The sequence below is a fragment of the Sipha flava genome, unplaced genomic scaffold (genome assembly GCF_003268045.1).
Source record: "Sipha flava isolate LNK unplaced genomic scaffold, YSA_version1 193_pilon_pilon, whole genome shotgun sequence".
In the NCBI taxonomy this organism is placed as follows: domain Eukaryota; kingdom Metazoa; phylum Arthropoda; class Insecta; order Hemiptera; family Aphididae; genus Sipha; species Sipha flava.
In genome coordinates this window covers 353,041-374,645 of record NW_020272753.1, presented here as the reverse complement: position 1 = coordinate 374,645, position 21,605 = coordinate 353,041, and the positions used below count along the sequence as shown (strand labels likewise).

The window sequence follows — 21,605 nt, the reverse complement described above, 5'->3', positions numbered from 1 at the left end:
GTAATCCCCGGCTAGTTGTTTCCGAGAATCGCTCTTACGCTGGCGAAAGTAACTCTCGCACGCGCACGCAAATGTCAATAAATCTTGAAAAATAAAATATATTCTTGTACTCATAACCTATAAAAACTACTAAAAGCGATAGTAAATTAAACATACTTCCTGAACTTCGATTGTAACTTCGAAAAAAGGATTGAATTCGTTAACTTCTTAACCATGTTTTGTAGGAACCACAATTTTGATTTAAAACCAGATGTGCTCAAAATAAATACAAATGTAATGCAATCACTTAATGAAATTTTTTTAAAAAAATATCTTAATTTTAAGGACCTTCAATATTGAAAAATTAAAATTTCCTAGAATGCCTAGATATTTTGTTAAAGAATTCATGCATATATTAAAAATTGAAATTGGAAATTTGGAAGTATGTGTAATTTACCACCACTTATTGGTCTAAAACGTACGAAAAATACGTGTGATGCAATCCCCTTAATCACAATGGCTGTTGGTGAGTGACCACCCTAAAACACGATGACTATAAATGAAGGAAATACTAATTGTGTAGAAAGACACTTACCAGACAGCCGACACGAAAACACAGAAAACATGGTTTGACAAAAATGTAGACCAACGAACACTTGAATGACACAGTTGGTGTGCACACCACGACGAATACGAACAGAGAGGAAGAGAGAGAGAGAGAGAGAGAGAGAGAGAGACGGTGCCACTGACATTCACCACGAAGGCTCTGGCCGCCGGACACCACAAAATGAAGATAAATGTCTCAGTGCCACCACACTAAAGCAAAAAACACGAGAACTTATGAAACTTTGTGGCATTGAGAACATGACTGACTTTTTTGAAACATAACCGACAAATAATGAAAACGTGAAATAACGGATACATTTACGTGCGACGATAACAATGTGATTACGTACCCGGCCGGTCGCACACGGAGGCTTATCACCGCCGCCGACGATGGCTGCGGATACGCAACGTACCGCTACGCATCGCACGAAAATGGTAACATTCGTTAACAAAAATCATGGAAAGTAACAATCTCACGCGCGCACTGGGCGGTCAACCCACGAAAGCTGTCGTCGACTGCACGCCGGCGCACGGCAATACGCACGATAAGAATCGATACGAAAACCGATTATCTACACACATGCAATAATGCCATATTGGCACGAACAGTAGATAATTGCATAATAAATGGCCCCGTTACCAAAATACGAATGGGGGCCCACCGGGAAATGCTCGGCTTCCCGGTAGACCTATCCGCCCATGCCTTTTTGTTAGTTTTCTGAAAGCATGTTTTTTATTATTCAATTTTATTTTATATCCCTCATGTGCTGCCGCCACCTATAACGTGGTGATGGCGACGGCGGGATTTCCCTCACTATACTATGTTATCTTCTGTGTTCACCCGCAACTAGCTTACGTAATTGTTATCGCTTCCACGAATAATTAGATCCAAAACGGAAACAATAAAAATTGTCGACGGACTGTACGTCTGCCGACTAGTATGTCTAATAACTAGGGAACGAATTTATATGTAATAAGTAAGTACATATATATGAAAGTATAATTTATAAAATATGTGTTAAAAACATCCAAATACGTGGGGAAAAAATGTAATTAAAAAAAAAAAATACAATTATAATTATTAAAATATCAAAATGATTTGTTGCATTGAATCATTACAATTTCTTTTAAATTATCGAATGTTAAAAGTCTCCTATTGGATCACAAAATATTTTTAAAACGGTTAAATGATCGTTCCACGTCAACCAATGTAATTGAAGTATATTTGAAGCGCATAATATCCATTGGCGGCTCGTGCCTATGTGCGATGGTGCAATCGCACCCCCTACTGAAATTACAAAATATTTGAAATAATATAATATTTGATTTTATTTTTAATATTGTTATAAGAATTATTATTATTTTTATTATTTTATATCTATCATAAATAATAAATATATACGTGTGTATATAGTAATGAATATATTACAGCGCGGCTGTCGATATTATGTGATGTGTGCTACGTTGTGAATCGCACATATAAAAACCGGTTTTTATAGAAGATAAAACATCATATTATCGGCGGCGGCGGTAGCGGTCGTATAAGCTATGATGTGCGACGATTTCTGTAGTACAATTCGGGCGGCGGAACGGGGACCGTTACAATCATTAGGTGGTGTGTGTGTAGGTGTGCTTTATCCAAGAATAGAATCATACAAATAACCACACTAATGGATAAACCTAAATACGATTATAATTTTATTTATAGTCGACGTTGATCGTGCTGATTAAAGTCAATGATGGGTATGATATGCGATGAAATCCGTCGTACAATTCGGGCGGTGGAACGCGACCCGTTGCTATCACTACAATAGGTCGTGTGCATAGGCGTGTCCAGACCTCCATGGCTGGGGAGGCCAGTTATAAAATTTTTTATTTACTACAGCGATCTATAACCTATATCTATATTTGTGACTTATTTTTGTTGTATGGAAAGTATATAGCAGCTAGAATTTTTTCGCCCCGCCAAATTAAAGATTTTTTTAATCTTAAAATTGGTTTCCTATGCTATTACAACTATAAACTTATAAATAAGACCTATTAACTATTGTACTACTTAGTTATTTTTTATAAATATTTTATCATGTATACATAAACCTTCTCTACACATCTTATTACTTACAATTATTACACAATAAACAGTTTTTTATTAAAATATTACAGATAGTAAAATTCAATAAATTTAAAATTTAAATTTACCTTCTACTTAAAATTACCTTTCATTCAGCCACGGATATAGATACTATATATATATATATATATATATATATATATATATATCCATGGTTTCACTATTATAAGCCAAGAGGCCAAGAACATCGCTGGGGAGGCCGGTGCCCACCCTGCCACCCCCGTAGACACGCCTATGGTCGTGTGTATGTGTTTTTCCACGAATCACACATATTATAAGCACAGTATTTAGACCATACCTAAATATAATTGTATTTTATCGGCATTGACAGTGGCCGTAAAACTATGATATGCCACGATTTCTGTCGAACAATTCGGGCGGCGCGGCTGTCAGTAGTAGTGTAGTGGTTGTTGTGATTGTATCAAATTAAAAACGGTGAATATTTTTATTTTAATCGTTTTATATACGGTTTGGTATACTGGAATTATAAGTAGTATTTTAATATAGTAAATAATATTTATTATTTATATTTTATAATAATATATATATCATATTTTCAATATTTTATTTTTATTTATTACTCATATAATGAATTCGATTCAAGAAATTTTAAAACTAAAATTGTCATCTTTAACTTTAGAAAAAAAAGTGGAAATTAAAAATTTGGATAGACCTCTACCAAATTTATCCAACTTGATTAATATTTCTAAAAAAGGACAAAAAGAATATACTCGTCATTTTAATATTGTGCTTTATCAAAAGTTTAAATGGCTCTGTGGGTGTGAAACTATAGTATCTTTATTTTGTTTTCCTTGTGTATGTTTTGGAGGTGATTTATCTTGGAGTAAAACTGGTGTAAAAGATTTAATACATCTTTTAGTCAAATTAAATAAACATGAAAATTCGTTTAAACATCTACAAAATGAGGCAAACTTCAAAGTATTGGTTACTATGGACATCAGAAGTCGAATCGACAGTGGTTATAAATTAGGGATTAAACGTCATAATGAGCTAGTTTCTAAAAATCGAAATATTTTAGAAAAAATTTTAAATTGTGTAAAATGTTGTGGAAATTACGAATTACCATTACGTGGCCACGATGAAAAAATTTCATCAAAAAACCGAGGCGTTTTTCGTGGTTTGACTAACTTATGTTCAGATTTAGATCCAAGTTTACAGGAACATTTTCAGAAATCTACTGTTTTCAAAGGTACTTCTAAAATCATACAAAATGAATTATTGGATTGTATTTTAAATGTTATAAGAAATTATATATTAAATGAAATAAATAATTCGGAGTTTTTATCTATTATTGTGGACGAAACAACTGACATATTTAACAAATTTCAATTAGCATTAATATTTCGTTATGAAATTAAAGGGATTCCTGTAGAACGTTTTTGAGGATTTTTAAATCCTAAAGGACATGATGCAGACTTTTTAACCCGAATTATTCTAAATGAAATCGATCCTATAATAGAAAAAAATCCTCAAAAATTCATCGCACAAGCATATAACGGAGCTGCTATTATGAGTGGTCACCAATCTGGAGTTAACGTACGAATAAAAGAAAAATATCCGTATGCTTATTTTATTCATTGTTACGCTCATCAACTGAATTTAATTATGGCTCAAGCGACTTCCCAAAATAAACAAGTAAAAGTATTTTTTTCAAATTTGTCTCAAATTCCAACATTTTTTTCGAATTCTCCACAGAGAGTAGCTATACTAGATGAAATAGTAGGCGCTCGTTTACCAAAAACAGTTCAAACACGTTGGAATTTTAATATTAGAACAGTAAATATGGTTTATGAACATAGAGATACGTTGATTGAATGTATGAAGAAAATTATTGATGCATCCTCGCAATCTAGTTCTATTAATCAAGCAACAGGACTTAAACTACTTCTAAAAGATACGAGTTTTATTTTTTGGCTTAATTGTTTTCATAAAATTATGCCTCATGTTGATTGTTTGTATAATGCTGTTCAAACAAGGAATACTGATCCAGTACAAGTTCAAGATTCTGTTAGAAAATTTAAAATAGAAATTCAAAAAATTCGCGATAATTTGACAACTCTTATAGAAATATCGAATATTGAAAGTTCTTCCAAAAGAAAACGAATAGAAGATTCTATGAATAATAAAAAATTGGCTACTTTAGAAGTATGTGACGTAATATCTATTCAAGCTCAGAGACGTTTTGATTTTACTAAACATTTAACAGCAGCTCAACTTTTCCAAAATGAAAAATATGTGATATATATTAATAATTTTCCATCAAAAGCTCTGAATATTACTGTCGAATGCTATCCATTTTTTATTCAAGAACGTTTGAAAACCGAGTTAGAGGTAGTTTACTCACGTGATGATTTTCGAAATTTAAAAGGTGTAATTTCTACAATAAATTATATTAAAAATAATAACATGGAAGACACATTTAAAGAAGTTTATAAATTACTAAAAGTTTTGGTAGTCACACCAATGACATCTTCTGAAGCCGAAAGAAGTTTTTCAACATTGAGGAGAATTAAGACATGCTTAAGAAGTACAATGTGTGAGGACAGACTTAATGCTTTGACTATGTTAAGTGTAGAGAGCCGTATAATAAATGAAGATATTGATTTCAACAAAAAAATAATCAATAACTTTTGTGACATCAAGGAAAGGAGTCTTGATTTCCAGTATAAAATTTTAACCTAATGAAGAAAAAATTTTAATGTAACTTTTGTTTTGAATTTATTTCATATATTATGAAAAATGATAATAAATAACATATACTTATATAGATAATAAATAAATAACCTGATAATTTTAATTTAATATTCTGAGTAAATTAAAAAAAAAATTATCGCACCCCTTTGTCAAATCACCACGAGCCGCTACTGATAATATCAGAAGGCGATAATTCCAAATTTTTAGAAGGGTGTAATAATTTTTAGTAACAGATCTTTTTTATTAATCAAATTGCACATTATAATTAAGTAACTACCAAATTTGATATTATTTTTTAAACTGAAAATATATATTTAACCGATATAAATCTAAAAACTATTTACAAATTTTTAATTTTAACATATAATTTAAAATGAAATAGATATATTTAAGTCCTCATCAGCTGTCTTGCTTAAATTGACTTCTTTAAAAACACCTTTATAGTGATTTTATTTATTAGTATTTAGTAAGTACAAAATTCTCGAATCCGTATTGCTCACTTCCAGTTTCGGACTACACGCTTTATGTCGGGGTTCACTAAAAAATAGGGGCTGGCCTGAATTTTTTTCTGTAACAGCATGAATTTTCTTTTTTTCAACATCTATTGATCTGCTTACGAGTTTTAATTTTTCAATCGCTGGTTCGACAAATTGCTTACTATCATTTAAGGACATATTTTTTGTTTCTAAAGGCGCGTTTACACGATGACAATAGCACTCGACAGTCGCCGTCATGATAGTCGCTGTCGTGAGACTGTCGTCGTGTAAACATAATGATAGTTGCTGCCACACTGTCAACTGCCAGCTGTCGAACTATCTAGCTCTGCTAGATAGTAGGCAGTAACTAGCTGACAGTGTGACAGCCACTTCTATCATGTAAACAGTGACTACCACACTGTCAACTACTACCGTAGTACGATTTTTGTATTGTTGTTATCAATTATTACTTGTTATCACATATACCTACAGTTTTTATTCAATTAATTTAAATGTTTAAATAATAATATATATCTAATTATAATAATTAATTGAAAATTTTATAAATGAAATTATAATTCAAAATGGTTTTTGATACTATTCAATTTCTAAAATATTACGAAGAACATCCTTGTTTATGGGATAAATGTATACCTGACTTTAAGGATAGGCAAAATTAAAACAATAAGTGAATCAGTTAATTATAAATTATAATAAAGTGAATAATAAAATAAACTAGTGACACTGTTAGTCAATTTTAATTCGCTATCGCACGAAACACAATATTTGTTATGACAATTATTGTCACCGTATAAACGCTCATCTTCATGTGACAGTAGCTGTCGCATTACTATACTACAGTGCTGTCATGACTGTACTGTCACCGTGTAAACACGCCTTAACTTTGTAATAATAAAATAATAAAATAATTGTATGTGCAATAAAATTAAAATTCACTGAGATGAAAATTAAATTTTTCAATGTTTCATTTTGTATAATATTTTAAGCTTTTTCAATAGCGATTGAAGTTTCTGGATCTAATTTTGAAATAATTTCTTGTATATTCGTACAAAGAAAACGTATGAATGATGAAATTATAAAATATGTTTAAAGATATTTAAAAATTAATGAAATATATAAAAATATGTAAAATAAAAGTAGCATCATTTTAATAGGAATGATTTAAATCATGAACATTTCTTATCGAATATTAATTATGTTGTTTTAATAAAAATATGCATTTACATATCCGTTCCCTACTAATAACGTTATCGTTATGTCCTTGGTGAACGAGATTTTATGAGAGGGCACGTTATTTGTGATATTCCACTTGAACTTTATTCTTCCTTAAATCGAGCTACATTCCCAACACTAAAATTGTGGAAAAAAATCACAAATTGTGACAATATGATGTATTCATGTACATTGAGAAGTATATTATTTGTTAATTATGCTTTTAAGGTTTAGACCATAAATTATTATTATTATTATTATTATTATTATTAGTAGTAGTACTAGTAGTACTACTAATATATACTAATATATTACCCAGTACTAATAGCACCACTTGCCAAACTTAATGAAAAAAATTGAATATTTTTTTGTAAATTACTAGAAAAATTAAAAAAAAAAAGGTAATTATTTTGTTGGGGCCTCTTATTAATTGAATCTTATGGGGACCCCGGGGCCTGTGCCCCGTGGGCCTCTCTTTAAATCCGGCCCATACAGTACATACAGTACGCATAACATATTAAATATTAATAACCACCCACCTCAAATTTTTTAGGAGCGACCGCTCCTCTAGATATTCTTCACCAAACCACAGTGCATTTTTTAACTAGTTAACTAGGCGACACAAATGTCGCCCAGTGATTATACCCTGTCAACAATATTTTGAAATATTGGGTGAAATAATGCCAAACAAACGTTTAATACTATAATCGTACTATGGTATTACATTGATTATTTTGAGAAAAACATTTTTTGTCGCTCAGTGAAAATTCGTTATAAAATGCACTGCCAAGCCATTGACTGGACGTGTTATTACATGTTTTATTATGACTCTCTAAATTTTAATATTATGATTTTATATTATTTTTAGATCAGTCAATCAAAAGGTTTGATGTGAATTAACGTGAATATGTTAGTTTTGATAATTCATATTTATTAAATATATTTTATCATTGTACCTTTATAATAACAAAACAATTTATATTATATAAAAATTATTAATTCCATATCTGCAAGTATAATGTCATAAAATTGATAAATAATTTATGGTGTAATTATTAATAAATATTTTACTAAAACAAACTAGTTTTTTTAATTCATCGTTATTTTAGTTGTGTGTGCGTAGGAAGCATATACTAGTATATATTATCTTATCAATTAGGTATGTGTTGATGCATGCAATTCGTTTCTATACAATTTTCTCCACAGTTTTATTCAATGCACCGGAGCCTCTATTAAACATATTTTTTTTAAAGAAACTTACCATTTTTAAATTTGTGCAGTTCAATTTTTAAATATCCAAAACAATAACATAAACTACTTATCAGAAAAAGAATACGTGATTATTAATCTAAAATACTATTTTTATTATTTGTATAAATGATTCAATAATTAAACGATATAAGTAGATGTCTTAAGTGTATTTGCATAGATAATGATGAAAAATAATATTTAATTTTTAAAATCAATTATTAAGTTTTTTTGTTGATAAGTGTTTTTGTGACCTTCAGTATTAACAAAAATAATTTTAGTTTTATTTTTGCATCAGGTGTATACATCTGTTTTTCATTTTTCAATTATATATACACATATAAGTATTAAATTAGTTAATGAAAATGAATTCATCAATTTGTTTAACTTTTATTTTGTTTCTTATGATAAAAAAAATAACTTCTAATGACAAACCAATAATCGGAATACTTACACAAGAAATATATTGGTCCAGTTTTAGAGATCATTTACTTCCATATAAAACATATATAGCTGCATCTTATGTTAAAGCAATTGAATCTTCTGGAGGACGAGTTGTTCCAGTTTTTACCAACAGGACTTCTAAGTATTATATGTACGTAGTATTTATTCATTATTATATGTACGTAGTAAATAACACCCACAAGAATTAATACATTCATGTTGTTATACATATTTTATAATAAAATACGATAATACCTCATGTTATAGGGAAGTAGCAAGTAAAGTTAATGGTATTTTAGTTCCTGGAGGAGGATGTTCATTTAACATGACCTTTGGGATTGGTGGATCAACAAATACAATTTTTAAAATTGCTGAACATGTAGGTATAATTTATATATTTGTATAAATTCAACTTTTTTATATATTTTTTTTTATTTTAGCATAAATATAAGACACTATATATTATACTTAGAATCATAATTATGAATGATTTTTAACAGGCATTAAAATCATTTTTTTTCAAAGAAGTTTTTCTACTTTGTCAGTAAATAGCTCTGTGTTGAACGATGCTTCTTCCATTTTTACAAAATACGTCAATACAAAGGCACCGTGTCTGTTTCGTATGAAGTTGCAAAAAAATAAAATCTGAATATGACTACAATAAATACTGAGTATATTGCGTTGTAACTGCAATTTTGAAACATGGTCAAATTTTTATATCCAAAATGCGAATTGCTATCAGTTTTGTCATCTTAGTACCGTATGTACCTCTGTTCACCACGGGACCACCTACCGAAATTAGGTATTGCATCCGCATATAATGATCGGCGCCACTGCGTGAATGTACTTTGTAATTTTGTTTGATAATTGAATGCAGGGGCGTCATTTAAGGTATGCAGGGTATGCCAGTGCATAACCAAAATTTCCAAACACTGTATTTTAGCCTGAATCCAATTTTTCTGCGCCGTATCAGCAAATGGAATCCTGTGATCCTGGTTTCAATTTTTCTATTACATATTATTACCTAATATGTAATAATCAATAATCAATTATAATTAGGGTTACCATAATATTTTTAGACGAAATCCGGACATCAGTTCCGATTCGCGGGGGAGGGGGGGATAAAAATTGAAAATAAACAATATTGTTATTTCATTAATACAATTTTACTTAGATCTATGAATAAAATGTCTACATAAGAGTTATTAGGTTAAATATGTTGAACCAATACAAATATGATATATAAAAAAAAAAAAAAATTACATATTGTACATTTATACAGAGTAAACACGAAAATCTATCACCTGATATAACATTTTATATCAATATATCCATGTTAAACGATTATGTTTGTAAAATCCGGACATTTTTCAAATCCGGACGCCAATCCGGACAGATGTTTGAAATTCGGACTGTCCGGACGAAATCCGGACGTATGGTAGCCCTAATTATAATTGTATATATTTTTCCACATATATTTTATTATGGTTACGAAAGTGATAACGATTTCGGTTTTCCTTAACCAGTCATCCCCCCCAACCACAAACAGCTGGTCGACTGTAGCAGGCTGCAGCACTGTTAGATATTCACCATGGTAAACAAAGATAACCGACATTAATTTTATAAATAGATTTAATATTAGCATTTTGCACAGAGTATACTCTGTGGCATTACTGTACCATGTAAAAATGTGCTCTATGATATTATAATTGATAAAATTAGGACAACCAATGATAATCAAATTATCAAATCAAAAATAACATTGTTTATCTATACAGTATACATTATTATTTAGTGATTTAGTCAGCAGTATGTATTTTTTTGTGTTTTAACTTTTATGTGTGCCACGTGTAGTCGGGTAACTACATATTTCGAGTTTTCGTAAATTTTGATCATGATTTTAAGTAAACGAAAAGGCGTTTTTGGGTTATATGTATGTATATATATATAATAAAATGTAATTGTTTAATTTGGTATTTCGTAGATATTATTAGGTACACAATATTATAAAGTTGTAAACTGATTTTTTTCAAATTAATAAGTCATTACATACTAAAAAATAAAAACCATCATGATTTAGCTGTTTATAGGTAATTCATTTGTGTATGGTTTAATCAGTCATACAAACATGTTAAGTTTCAACTATATAAAAAATGTATTGTAATGCATATTTTGTTATTTTCAGAATATATTTAGTTGTTCATTTAATTGCTTTATTTTAATTTAAATTCTGGTGTAATATATATGGCCTGCCTAGTTTTTAGCATACCTTTCAAAAAGTTGAAATAACGCCTCTTATTGAATGTATCATTGAGCTAGAAATGTGGAATTGAAACGCCACAAAAAACGCCGTTCTTGTGAGTATCTTATGACAGACCTGTGCATGTTGTAAGCGCACGTTTACAATTTTCAAGCGTTAGCTCGGCGTCAAAAGCGGTTTAATGATTAATGAACGTTTCCATTTAAACAGTTTATAGATACTACCAGTATCGGTCTGGCCCATCCGAATACACGACTATCGCCGGGGGTCCTGAGATTTATTCTTAAAATAGGTGCCCAACCAGGGGTAGATCCATGGTTAAAGAACTGTGGGTCACATTATTTCAAGAAACCACTTATTAGGGCTAAAAGTGAATTTTAAATTTATTCCTTGTAATAATAAAACAAAATTATCATATAATATTTATTTTTTTAATTTATTCATAATTATCATTGTAAGCATTTATCTTATTTTATAAAACCTGACATGGGATCTGGCATAGATATGTTTTATTTACTAGGCAATTAAACCAGTGGAATCATTTGTGTGCGTGTGTGGGGGGGGGGTAAAAAATGGGGCATTTTCCAATTTAATTTTAACTTCAACTTATATTCGGCACTTAAAAAATATAAAAAGTCTTCAAGAGTAGTCTTTAAGAGCCCAATTTTGTCAACAAATATTAATTGTGGGTCAGCTGACCTAATCCTTTCTTAAATCCGTCCCTGGGCTCAAAGCAATCAGTCATCGTATCATAACTCTCTACTGTTACGTGTTACGTATTACGCGCTATTATTGTGTTGGTGTTGGGATGTTGCGAAGTTGCATATTGTTCCATCGGCTACCAAGCAGGGATAAAAATAAATATACTTAAATGATTTGAGGAGCGAGCCGTTCACTAACGACACCTCAGAATTTTACTATAAGATTGTTAGCGTTTTTTTTTTTTTAGTTAAAAATTAGTAAATCTCTTTGTCAATTACGTTTTAGACGTCGCTGAAAATTACCGGGAAGGGTATATATATATTAGGGAAGAAGACATATTTTTGATGAGGAGGTTGGGATGGCTCGATTGTTTGGCGTGGAATCATTAAGGTGAAATAAGGTAGGTATTGTTACCCTTTGGTTGCACAGAGTTTTTGTCATTTTCTAGAGAGAACCATTATTTGTATTTAATGATTTAAGATGAGTTTTGAATTTTTCATTTTTAAAATTAGCTAACTGAAATTTAAGTGCGTTTACTAGTTTGTTGAAGGTGGTTTTGTCTTGGGGATGATTTGTTCTTTGACATATAGATCTAGCTTGGCGTTTGGCTTTGAGTAGTTCGACTAGATGAAGAGGAAGAGCATGATATTTTTTGGAATTTGGTACATTTTGGAGGGTCAAGGCACTACGAGCTACATTAACGATTACTTTGGTTAGTACTTGGATTGAATTATCTACGTCTATTTTATTTTTAAGTGGAGAATTTAAAGACAGTAACTCATCGACTTTTTGAGTAAATGAAGTCCAGTTGATAGGGCCATGAGTTATTGAAGGCCTACAGTTAATGGATGGAGAACCTCCAATCAGTAAGAGTAGGGGAGAGTGGTCACGTAACAAGTCGTTGAAACTGTTGATAGATATGTTCATATTGCTTGGGATGGATGAAAAGAAGAAATCTAGGATGTCAGATTGCCTATTTGCATGGGATGGCCAGTAAGTTGGTGAATCAGGATGTATAAATGAAAGCTTTTTAAAAATTGCTACTTTATAGAAGGATCTCCCACGAGTATTAATGATACTACTACCCCAAGCCGTGTGCTTGGCGTTGAAATCACCACCAGAGACAAAATTGTTGCCAAATTTATGGAAATATGATTGAATATTATTTTCCGTAATGTGTTGGCCAGAAGGACAATAGGTTGACGAGATAATTAGAGGAATATTATTTAGTTTGATAGAAATAATAGCAGCTTGAAGATAGGGCTCTTGGATAGGGGGTAGTTCATGGAAAAGTAACGAAGATCTAATTAAGATTGTAAGGATTGTAAGGATACACAATATACATGAAATTAAAAACTCAGGTAGATTCGTCATTGGATAAATTATTATGGTGTAAATTGTAATTATTAATAATAATTTAAAAAAAAATATAGAGTAAAGTTTTCGAAAAATTGCATTTAAAAAAAAATACAATTTTATATAAAGAAAACTTATTTTTCAGATGAATAATATACATGATCACTTTCCGGTACTTGGAGTTTGTCTTGGGTTTGAACTTCTTTTAATGGCATCCATTAACGGAAAATATCCTTTTGTAAATTGTCATGCATACAACATAAGTTTACCCTTAGAACTAATACCAAACATGGAAGAAAAAAGCGTGTTATTTCAAAATATGCCTAAGGATATTCGGAAAATATTACTGACAGAACCAGTTACGGTAAACAGTCATGGGTTTGTATTCAGTATTCATGATAATTATATTATATATTTTTTTTATTTTAAATTAAAAAAAAAGATAAATAAAAAAAGAAGATAGCATGTTTAATATTAGAAAAAATTAAATTAAATTAAAACACTTAACATAAGTGGCGTATTTATGGTGGGGCGAGGGGGCCTGGGCCCCCTCCGAAATGAAAAACACCATTGTTAATGATTGTTATTTTTAACTTGGATATGTCTTAATGCTGGGGGTTTCCAAAAATTTGTCACGACACTGAGAATGTTGCTCTTATGCGATAATTTAAAATTTTATATTTATAAAATATGCTTATTCTTTTAAGAAAATATTTGGTGAATTTTGAGTGACTCTAATAAAAAATTTGTTTATTACAATGTAGTTTTTATACTTTTAAAAAATAATAAATCATTAAAAAAGTTGAGTTTTTTATTTTTTTGATGGTGTAGATTGTCGAGAAGTCTTGTAGTGCTAAAGTAATTTTTTTCGTAATAGTTTGCTTCCTCCTTTCTTTTCACCCAAAAATCAAATACATAATCGGCCCCCTTCGAAATGAAAACCTATATACGCCACTGCTTAACATAATATATTTATACGAATACTTGATAAATATTTAAATATTATGTATCGATGCCTATGTATTAGAGTTAAATTGAATTAATTAATGTTTGAATTGGGCTTATATATGACAGTGTAATCTAGATTACATAACGGCATATTAAATACAAAAAAAGTTACTTGCTAATAACTATTATAAATCAAAAGGAAGTACAAGTTCTATTGGAAGTATAGGGTTTTATTTTAATTTTGCAGTTTATTTTTCTATTAGCTATTTTGTATTTGCAGATTTATTATTCATCCATAATAGTGAGGTAAGAAATAGCTCCAACATAGCGTAATAACTACATTTCAATTTTCATAGTTATAACTGAGGTCTGGCGGTAGAAAAATGTGGCCTGGTAAAAAATTTGGCAACTCTATTTTAAAACTGGAATGGTGCTTATTGTACTTATTGTCGACGAGACGAAGTGACGACTATAAATGCTATTATCGATAAAAAATATTTAAAAATATTACTGAAATAATAATATTTTCCGTGTATCGTATAACTGTATATTTGGCTATTTAGATTTTATTGTATCGTAGCACAGCGACACCCCGAATCCCAGTATCTCACATACTCTGACACAGAGGCGGCTCCAGAGCCTTGGTTAAGGGGGGGGGGGCAAGTTATAATTTTACAAAATCTTATAACTAAAATAAAAAAACAATTTTTACAACACAAATTCAAGAATATTTTATAACTCTTTCGTTAAAAACTTAAAAAAAAATGTTAGATCTAAAAAATATGTTTTCTTGAAGATAAACAGATTAATACATTCTAACACGTTATATTTTAGAATTATTAGAGGTTGGTGAATTATTTGCTAATTTTTTTTTTTTGATATAACAAATAATGAATTAGAATCATTAATTTACCATTCCCAAATTTACATAATATTAATCGATAATGTTAATCGAGTATGACACTTCATAGTTTATTTTTCTCGTTATCATTTACATGGAGTATTTTAATACACGTTATTATTTTCTTCTGATGTTATTTATTTAGTAGTTTCCGCAATATTAATTAATCACATTAATTGTGATACATTTAATCAAAAGGGAATACTGAGTACGATTTATATATATATATATAATATGTATAAACCAAGTATAAAACTTTGTTTTATTTGTTGAGGTTTTCTTTTTAAATTATTAAATGTTTTCAAGTACGAGTATTATTTTTGCAACGAAAAAAAAAACCTGACCAAATAAATGCACCGATATCAACATTATTCAAGCTTTTAATTTACGAATTAATTTAACTATTTCTCTAAATTTCTCTCTTTTCTCCTTAGTTATGAATATTATCTTTGTACCTGTTTTGTTTCAATATCACTATCCAATTCTTGGTGGCTGATATATAAATGTAATTATTTAAAATACATATTAGACAAGTAACAATATTAAAATCAGCCGCCAAGAATTTTCGTTGCAAGAATATAATAGTTCTAATTTTGAACTTGGCGTTTTTTTACTTTTTGAAAGTTTTTTTGAAGATATAATAATAACAAAAATGTTGTCATCGACACTTGTTAAATCTACTGTTATGTAACTAGTAGAACAAATATATATTTAAACATACTTTTTTATTGATAATCAACATGGCTTAAGAGAATTGAAATCTATAGAAGCTAACCTGTAGGGGTGGCTCCAGGGCCTTGGTTAGAGGAGGCCAAATTATAATTTTACTAAATCTTGTAACAAAAAGAAAACAACAAATTTTTACAACACAAATTCAAGTCGCCTATTTTTAAAATTGGCAAAAATATCAATAATATGATCTATTTATTCTAGAATATATACTTTATGATATACATTAGTTAGACATAATGCTGATAGTCTATCTTCAATCATCCTTGAACGAAGCCAGGTTTTTAGTCTCCGAAGTGTGTAGAAACTCCATTCAACCATTATACCTCAGGCTCTATCTACATACTTGTGCGTGTCGTATTAGATAGTCCATATTATAATATGCATTTTTTATTAACAGTATGAATTTTTTTATAAATACGGTACGGGCTTGGGAGGTGGCCCCTAGCCTACCTGGAATCGCCCCTGCTCTGACACTCTTTATTCGTTAAAATCGCTAAAATTAATTTATTAAATTAGTTACTAGTCACTATTCACTAGAAATCAATGCAATTTTGTCGTAATGTTTTAGAATTAAAAATCTGACAACAACAAAGCTTAAAAAAATGTATTTAAAAGTATTTGAAATATTTTTTGAATATATTTGTATTTTGAAAAGTATTTTAAACAACATTATTATTTATATGTAACAAATAATAATAAGGTTAATACCTGTATACTTTTAATATGAAAAATATTAACCATTTATTTTAAAGATGGCTATTCAGTCATATTTTTGTAACTAGAGGGGATAAGATAATTTATTGATGTATTCAAATAAAAAATGTAATAAGCTAATCAACTGCTATTTTTGTTATTTTTCACAGTAAATGTATAACACCTAAGAACTTCACGTCAATGCATTTGAACCAATTTTGGAATTCTATAACAATAAATAATGTTAATAATTTAACATTTATATCCACAATAGAAGCTCAGCGTTATCCATTTGTGGGATTACAATTTCATCCAGAGAAAAATGCTTTCGAATGGGAAAGAAATTACCCCCACAGTTTGTCCGCTATACATACAGTTCGTTATTTTTATGATTGGTTTGTCGATGAATGTCGTAAAAATAAACATGCATACACTAACATTACTGCATTGAAAAATGAACTAATTTATAACTATCCTTCAACTTATGTTGGAAAATTTAAGTCAACAACATTCGAACAAGTATATTTTTTTAATGAGTAACAAGTTTTTCCAATGCAAATATTTTTTAGGAATTAATTTATGCATTTAAATTTGTTAAATTAATTAGTTAACACATGGGTTCTCAACCTTTTAAGGTCCGCGCCCCCTTTAAAATTATTTTATGAGCTCACGCCCCACCCCCTCACTACTATAAGATTGATGTATACAAAATATTTATATGTAAACTATACTATAATGCAGAGGCTGGAACCAAGCCCAAAAGAACCGGTTCTGAAATCCAAGAATCCTTAAAATATTAGGAATCGAAACCGAACCGGAACCGAATTTTCACATAATCAAATAACCAGAACCGAACTGGAACCCTTATTATAAAATGAAAAATATCAGATGTAACAAACATTATAAATTATATTTTTATTCTTAAAATGTCAAAGCATAAATCAATTTCTGAGATATAAGCTTTTTTAAAATGTTATTCTTAATCTTAATTTTTAATATTATGTGCTGACAGACGGACGACTAAAAACTAAACTACCTACTACAATTTCTCCAATACGATAGTTATATTTGTGGTGAATTGTGCATCATATCCTATTATGTATAGTTAAAACTAAATTTAATTTATACATATTACTGTTCTTCGACATGTACAAACTCTGTGGACAAATAAATTATTATTATTTATTATTATAGATACAAATTTGAATCACATATAATGAGTTCAAAAATGAAATATTATTTTGCTTATGTTTTTATTTATTTGCTTTATTATAATACTATAATATTATACATTACTATATAGCTGTTAAAAAAACTTATTGCGATATATATATATATATATTGTAGCGGAATATCCCGAACGGCCATTGTTACTTGTTACAATTGTGTCATTATTATTATTACTATTTTGTTTGTTATCTCGATAGCGGATGGCGATTAGTCGTCGTAGTGAAGTACTCCCGTGAGGTACTGTTCCGCGGTCGCCTTTGTTTTATATTATTATTATTATTATTATTAATATTATATATTCAATATTTAAGAGTGTTATTTTTGTATACATATGCGCCAGGTGATCCTGATAGTGGCAGGATACTGGTGGCCGAGTTATTTATTTAATTATTAATTAAATTATTAAATATTGTACCCCCGTATACTACAATATATATAAATTAGTTGAAGTGAGACGTGTTGTGACTTATATGAGTATATTATACCATATTGATTAGTATAATGCCATAATATCGGTAACATTTATGTAATTTTTAAATATGCATAAAAAAATACTACGAAATTAATTTTAAAATATTTTATTTAGAACATGAACCCGAACCTTTTAATAAAATAATTAAGAACAGGAACGATAAAAATTTAAAGGTATCAGTCCCTGCTTTAACGTTGGTTATTGGAATAAAAAGAAAACAACTTAAATGAAGTTTTTTTTATATTAAATTAATTTATTTACATAAAAAAAAAAAATTGACCGAAGCGGCGACCAACACAGCGGCAAGGCATGGTGTAAAAAACGACGTTTTCATTTTTCATGTTTTTTTTTCAACATTTTCACGCCCTCCCTCCTTGAAATTATATCACGTCTTCCTAGGGGATGCGCTCCTCAGATTGAGAACCACTGAGTTAACCAGTAACAAAAAAAAAATCAATTGAAAGTTATTATATAAATTTTTTTTTAAATTTTTTTAATATAAGTATTTAAATTTAGTTTATGTATTGTATTATTACTTTTCATACATTACTAAAGTAGATATTAATTGTTTTGAATTATTATTGTATTATTATATATTCATTATTTGCTAATAAAATTAAAAATGTTACATATTTACAGGCACGGATCTAGAAATGAAAAAAGGGGTGGGCTAGTAAAGTCAGTTACTGCAATAATTCGTTGTGCATGTCGATTTGCATAGGCGTAATTTCGAGAGTGCAAAGGGGTGCACTTCCACCCCCTGGTTTTTTTGAAAGGGTGAAAAACTGTAAAATTGCACTCTCCCTAAATTGTCTATATTTATAATGTATAACTAGTACAATGGTGCGTCGAGGGTTTATAATGAAGTGATGTACATCAAAAAAAATATAACCATTATTATACAAATAAAAATATTTATTTTTTATATCTTTTAACTTAACGGAAATATGATTGTTGTTTTGAATTTACGATAATGATAGACAAACATTATCAGTTGATAATCAGAGTATAATAAACGAATGAGAGTAAAAATAAATTATAAGGTGTTAACTAATTTTTATTTATTTATATCATAAAATTTACTTAATTCATATTAATGATAATAGGTACTAAATTATGTATACTGTATACAATTTTGATCGAGGAACTAGAATTAAATTAAAAGTGGTAAATAAATTTGCAAAGTTAAGGATTTGAACAATTTGTTGAAAGTTTGTAACTTTCCTGATTAGTTTTGCAACCCCTGAATTATAGTGAAATTACGCCAATGTCGATTTGTACTAAGTCTTTCTTACGTCTAGTTTTTTAAATATTTTACGTACCTACGTCCGATATGGTTCTACCTAATGACTTAGTGGAGGGGACTACAGCCCCTATAGCCCCTCTTTTTATCTACGCCTGCATATTTATTAACCTTTATATTGGCTTATATATATATATATATATATATATATATATATATATATATATATGTTGAGCTTCTAAGATTTTATTTTGTGTTATAATAGAAATATAACTGGCATAAATTGCTAGTGGCTATTTTTGTGATTTCGGAGTATCATGACAGAACATTGAATAATATGGCACCAAGAACTGATCCTTGTGGAAATCGAATTTTTATTTTGAGTATTTGAGATGTATCATTGTCTTTTCGTACTTGAAATACTTATGATAAATAAGCATATAATGTTATGGAAATAGGTTAATAGAATTTATTTGTTAGATTTTACATTTTATCATAGGCCTCTGACCTATGGCTTCAATCCCCTATGTCACCAAAATTTTGAGCTGCCCTTTCATTATGATATGATTAAAAAGTAGTGTTAAATTAATATGATTATTATAACATTTTTATTGGCAATCCTAAACTTATATCAATTGTAATTCTTAAAAATGATTATCATGACGATATTTACAAAAACACCTTATTAGCCTGAATCGCTACCTGAAGCACTGTTTAACGGCATTTCTAGGTGGGTGAATTGCTTATATTTGTTGGAATATTAAACTGTATAATTTATTTAACGACCATATTAATATAATATGCATAAATAACAATATTTATTATAAAGTTAGTTATAAATCTAAAAATAACTATAAAACACTTGTCCCTTAGCAATATAATTCAACAATGTTCAATTATTTTCAAATGATATGAAAAAAATGGGTTATGAATAAATTTACTTTAAATAAAATATACAGTAATTTTGTAATAGTAAAAATTTGGGTTACAACTTACTTCCAATATGGTATATCTTTATACCTAACTTTTATTTTATTTTTCATTATTTTGTTATGAATGATATACCTATATTGTAATTGTTACTTATGTTTTGTTAATAGTAATTTAATGATTTATACAAAAAGTAATTAGTGTTATAATCTGAGTAGTTTTAAAAAGTAATTTGATTAGGACAAAAAAAAATTGTAATAAATACCAAACATTTTACTAAAAATATTTTATTGAAAATTGACAATTAAAAATTAAATTGGGCGATAAAAAAATTAAAATAAAATAAATTGTTTTTGGGTCTAAATTAAATCTATAAAAGAGTAATAAAAATATATGTTTATGGAACAATGATATACTGTAGTATATCTTAAATAATGGTACACAAATAACATATGATTCTTATTAATACTTTTGCAAGGAAGCTTCAGAAACTAAGGCCATAATATACAAGCATGTGTGTTGTATGGAAGGAATTTGTTGGTTATAGAGGTTGGTGGGAGGTTGGTACCGTACGGGAATACTGCAATAATCTAATCATTTTTATAATTTATGAATTAATTATGTTTTTAATAAAGTTTTCAACTTGGTTAAGTTGTCATTGAAGTAAACAGAAAATTTTGTTAAGTTAAAAGTAATTAGAATTGTAATAATTAGAACGATCCTGCTGTTATTTTGGAGGTAAGTAAAAGCATATAAGGTTCATGACTATGATATTTGAGTACTAACATGAGAGACATTTAAAAAGATATGTTTAATAACTTGCAACTAAGTATACTAATATATATATATATATATATATATATATATATGTGTGTGTAATTATATTATATGTAATTATATATTATTATATTTATATACTATATTATATATATATATATTATTATTATTTTTTTTTTTAGAAGAAATATAATAGTATGATGGCCTATGTAGAATAAATGATCACACTGACATTCAGAACATTGAGTACTTTGAGAATAGGATTAATAGAAAATTCTATAGAAAGCACAATTAGATTTTAGAATTAACTTGATATTCTTGTTGTCACCTTTTTCTCAGACCTTGTAATTTAAATAAGTTTTAATATACAAATCATTGATTAAACACATAAATTTAATATATGTATAAGTTAACAAAAACAAAAAAAAAAAAAAATGCATAAGTTATTTCTTTTTACATATTTCTATATTAATTTTAAGAAATATTGGTTTCAATAATACATGTTGATAATAACTCAAGTTAAAAAATA

At 28.8% G+C, this 21,605-nt stretch overlaps 2 protein-coding genes across 2 annotated transcripts; both read left to right on the top strand.

Moving 5' to 3' along the window:
- Window positions 1–3,304: 3,304 nt before the first annotated feature.
- On the top strand, window positions 3,305–5,419 carry LOC112681648. Its single transcript, XM_025551904.1, has 3 exons — window positions 3,305–3,926; window positions 4,140–4,372; window positions 4,433–5,419. The coding sequence occupies exons 1-3, from the start codon at window positions 3,305–3,307 to the stop codon at window positions 5,417–5,419; spliced, it is 1,842 nt and encodes a 613-aa protein (XP_025407689.1).
- A 3,320-nt stretch (window positions 5,420–8,739) lies between these two features.
- LOC112681643 (gamma-glutamyl hydrolase A-like) lies at window positions 8,740–17,016 on the top strand. Its single transcript, XM_025551898.1, has 4 exons — window positions 8,740–8,983; window positions 9,100–9,211; window positions 13,296–13,528; window positions 16,595–17,016. The coding sequence occupies exons 1-4, from the start codon at window positions 8,748–8,750 to the stop codon at window positions 16,962–16,964; spliced, it is 951 nt and encodes a 316-aa protein (XP_025407683.1). The 5' UTR covers window positions 8,740–8,747; the 3' UTR covers window positions 16,965–17,016.
- The last annotated feature ends 4,589 nt before the right edge of the window (window positions 17,017–21,605 follow it).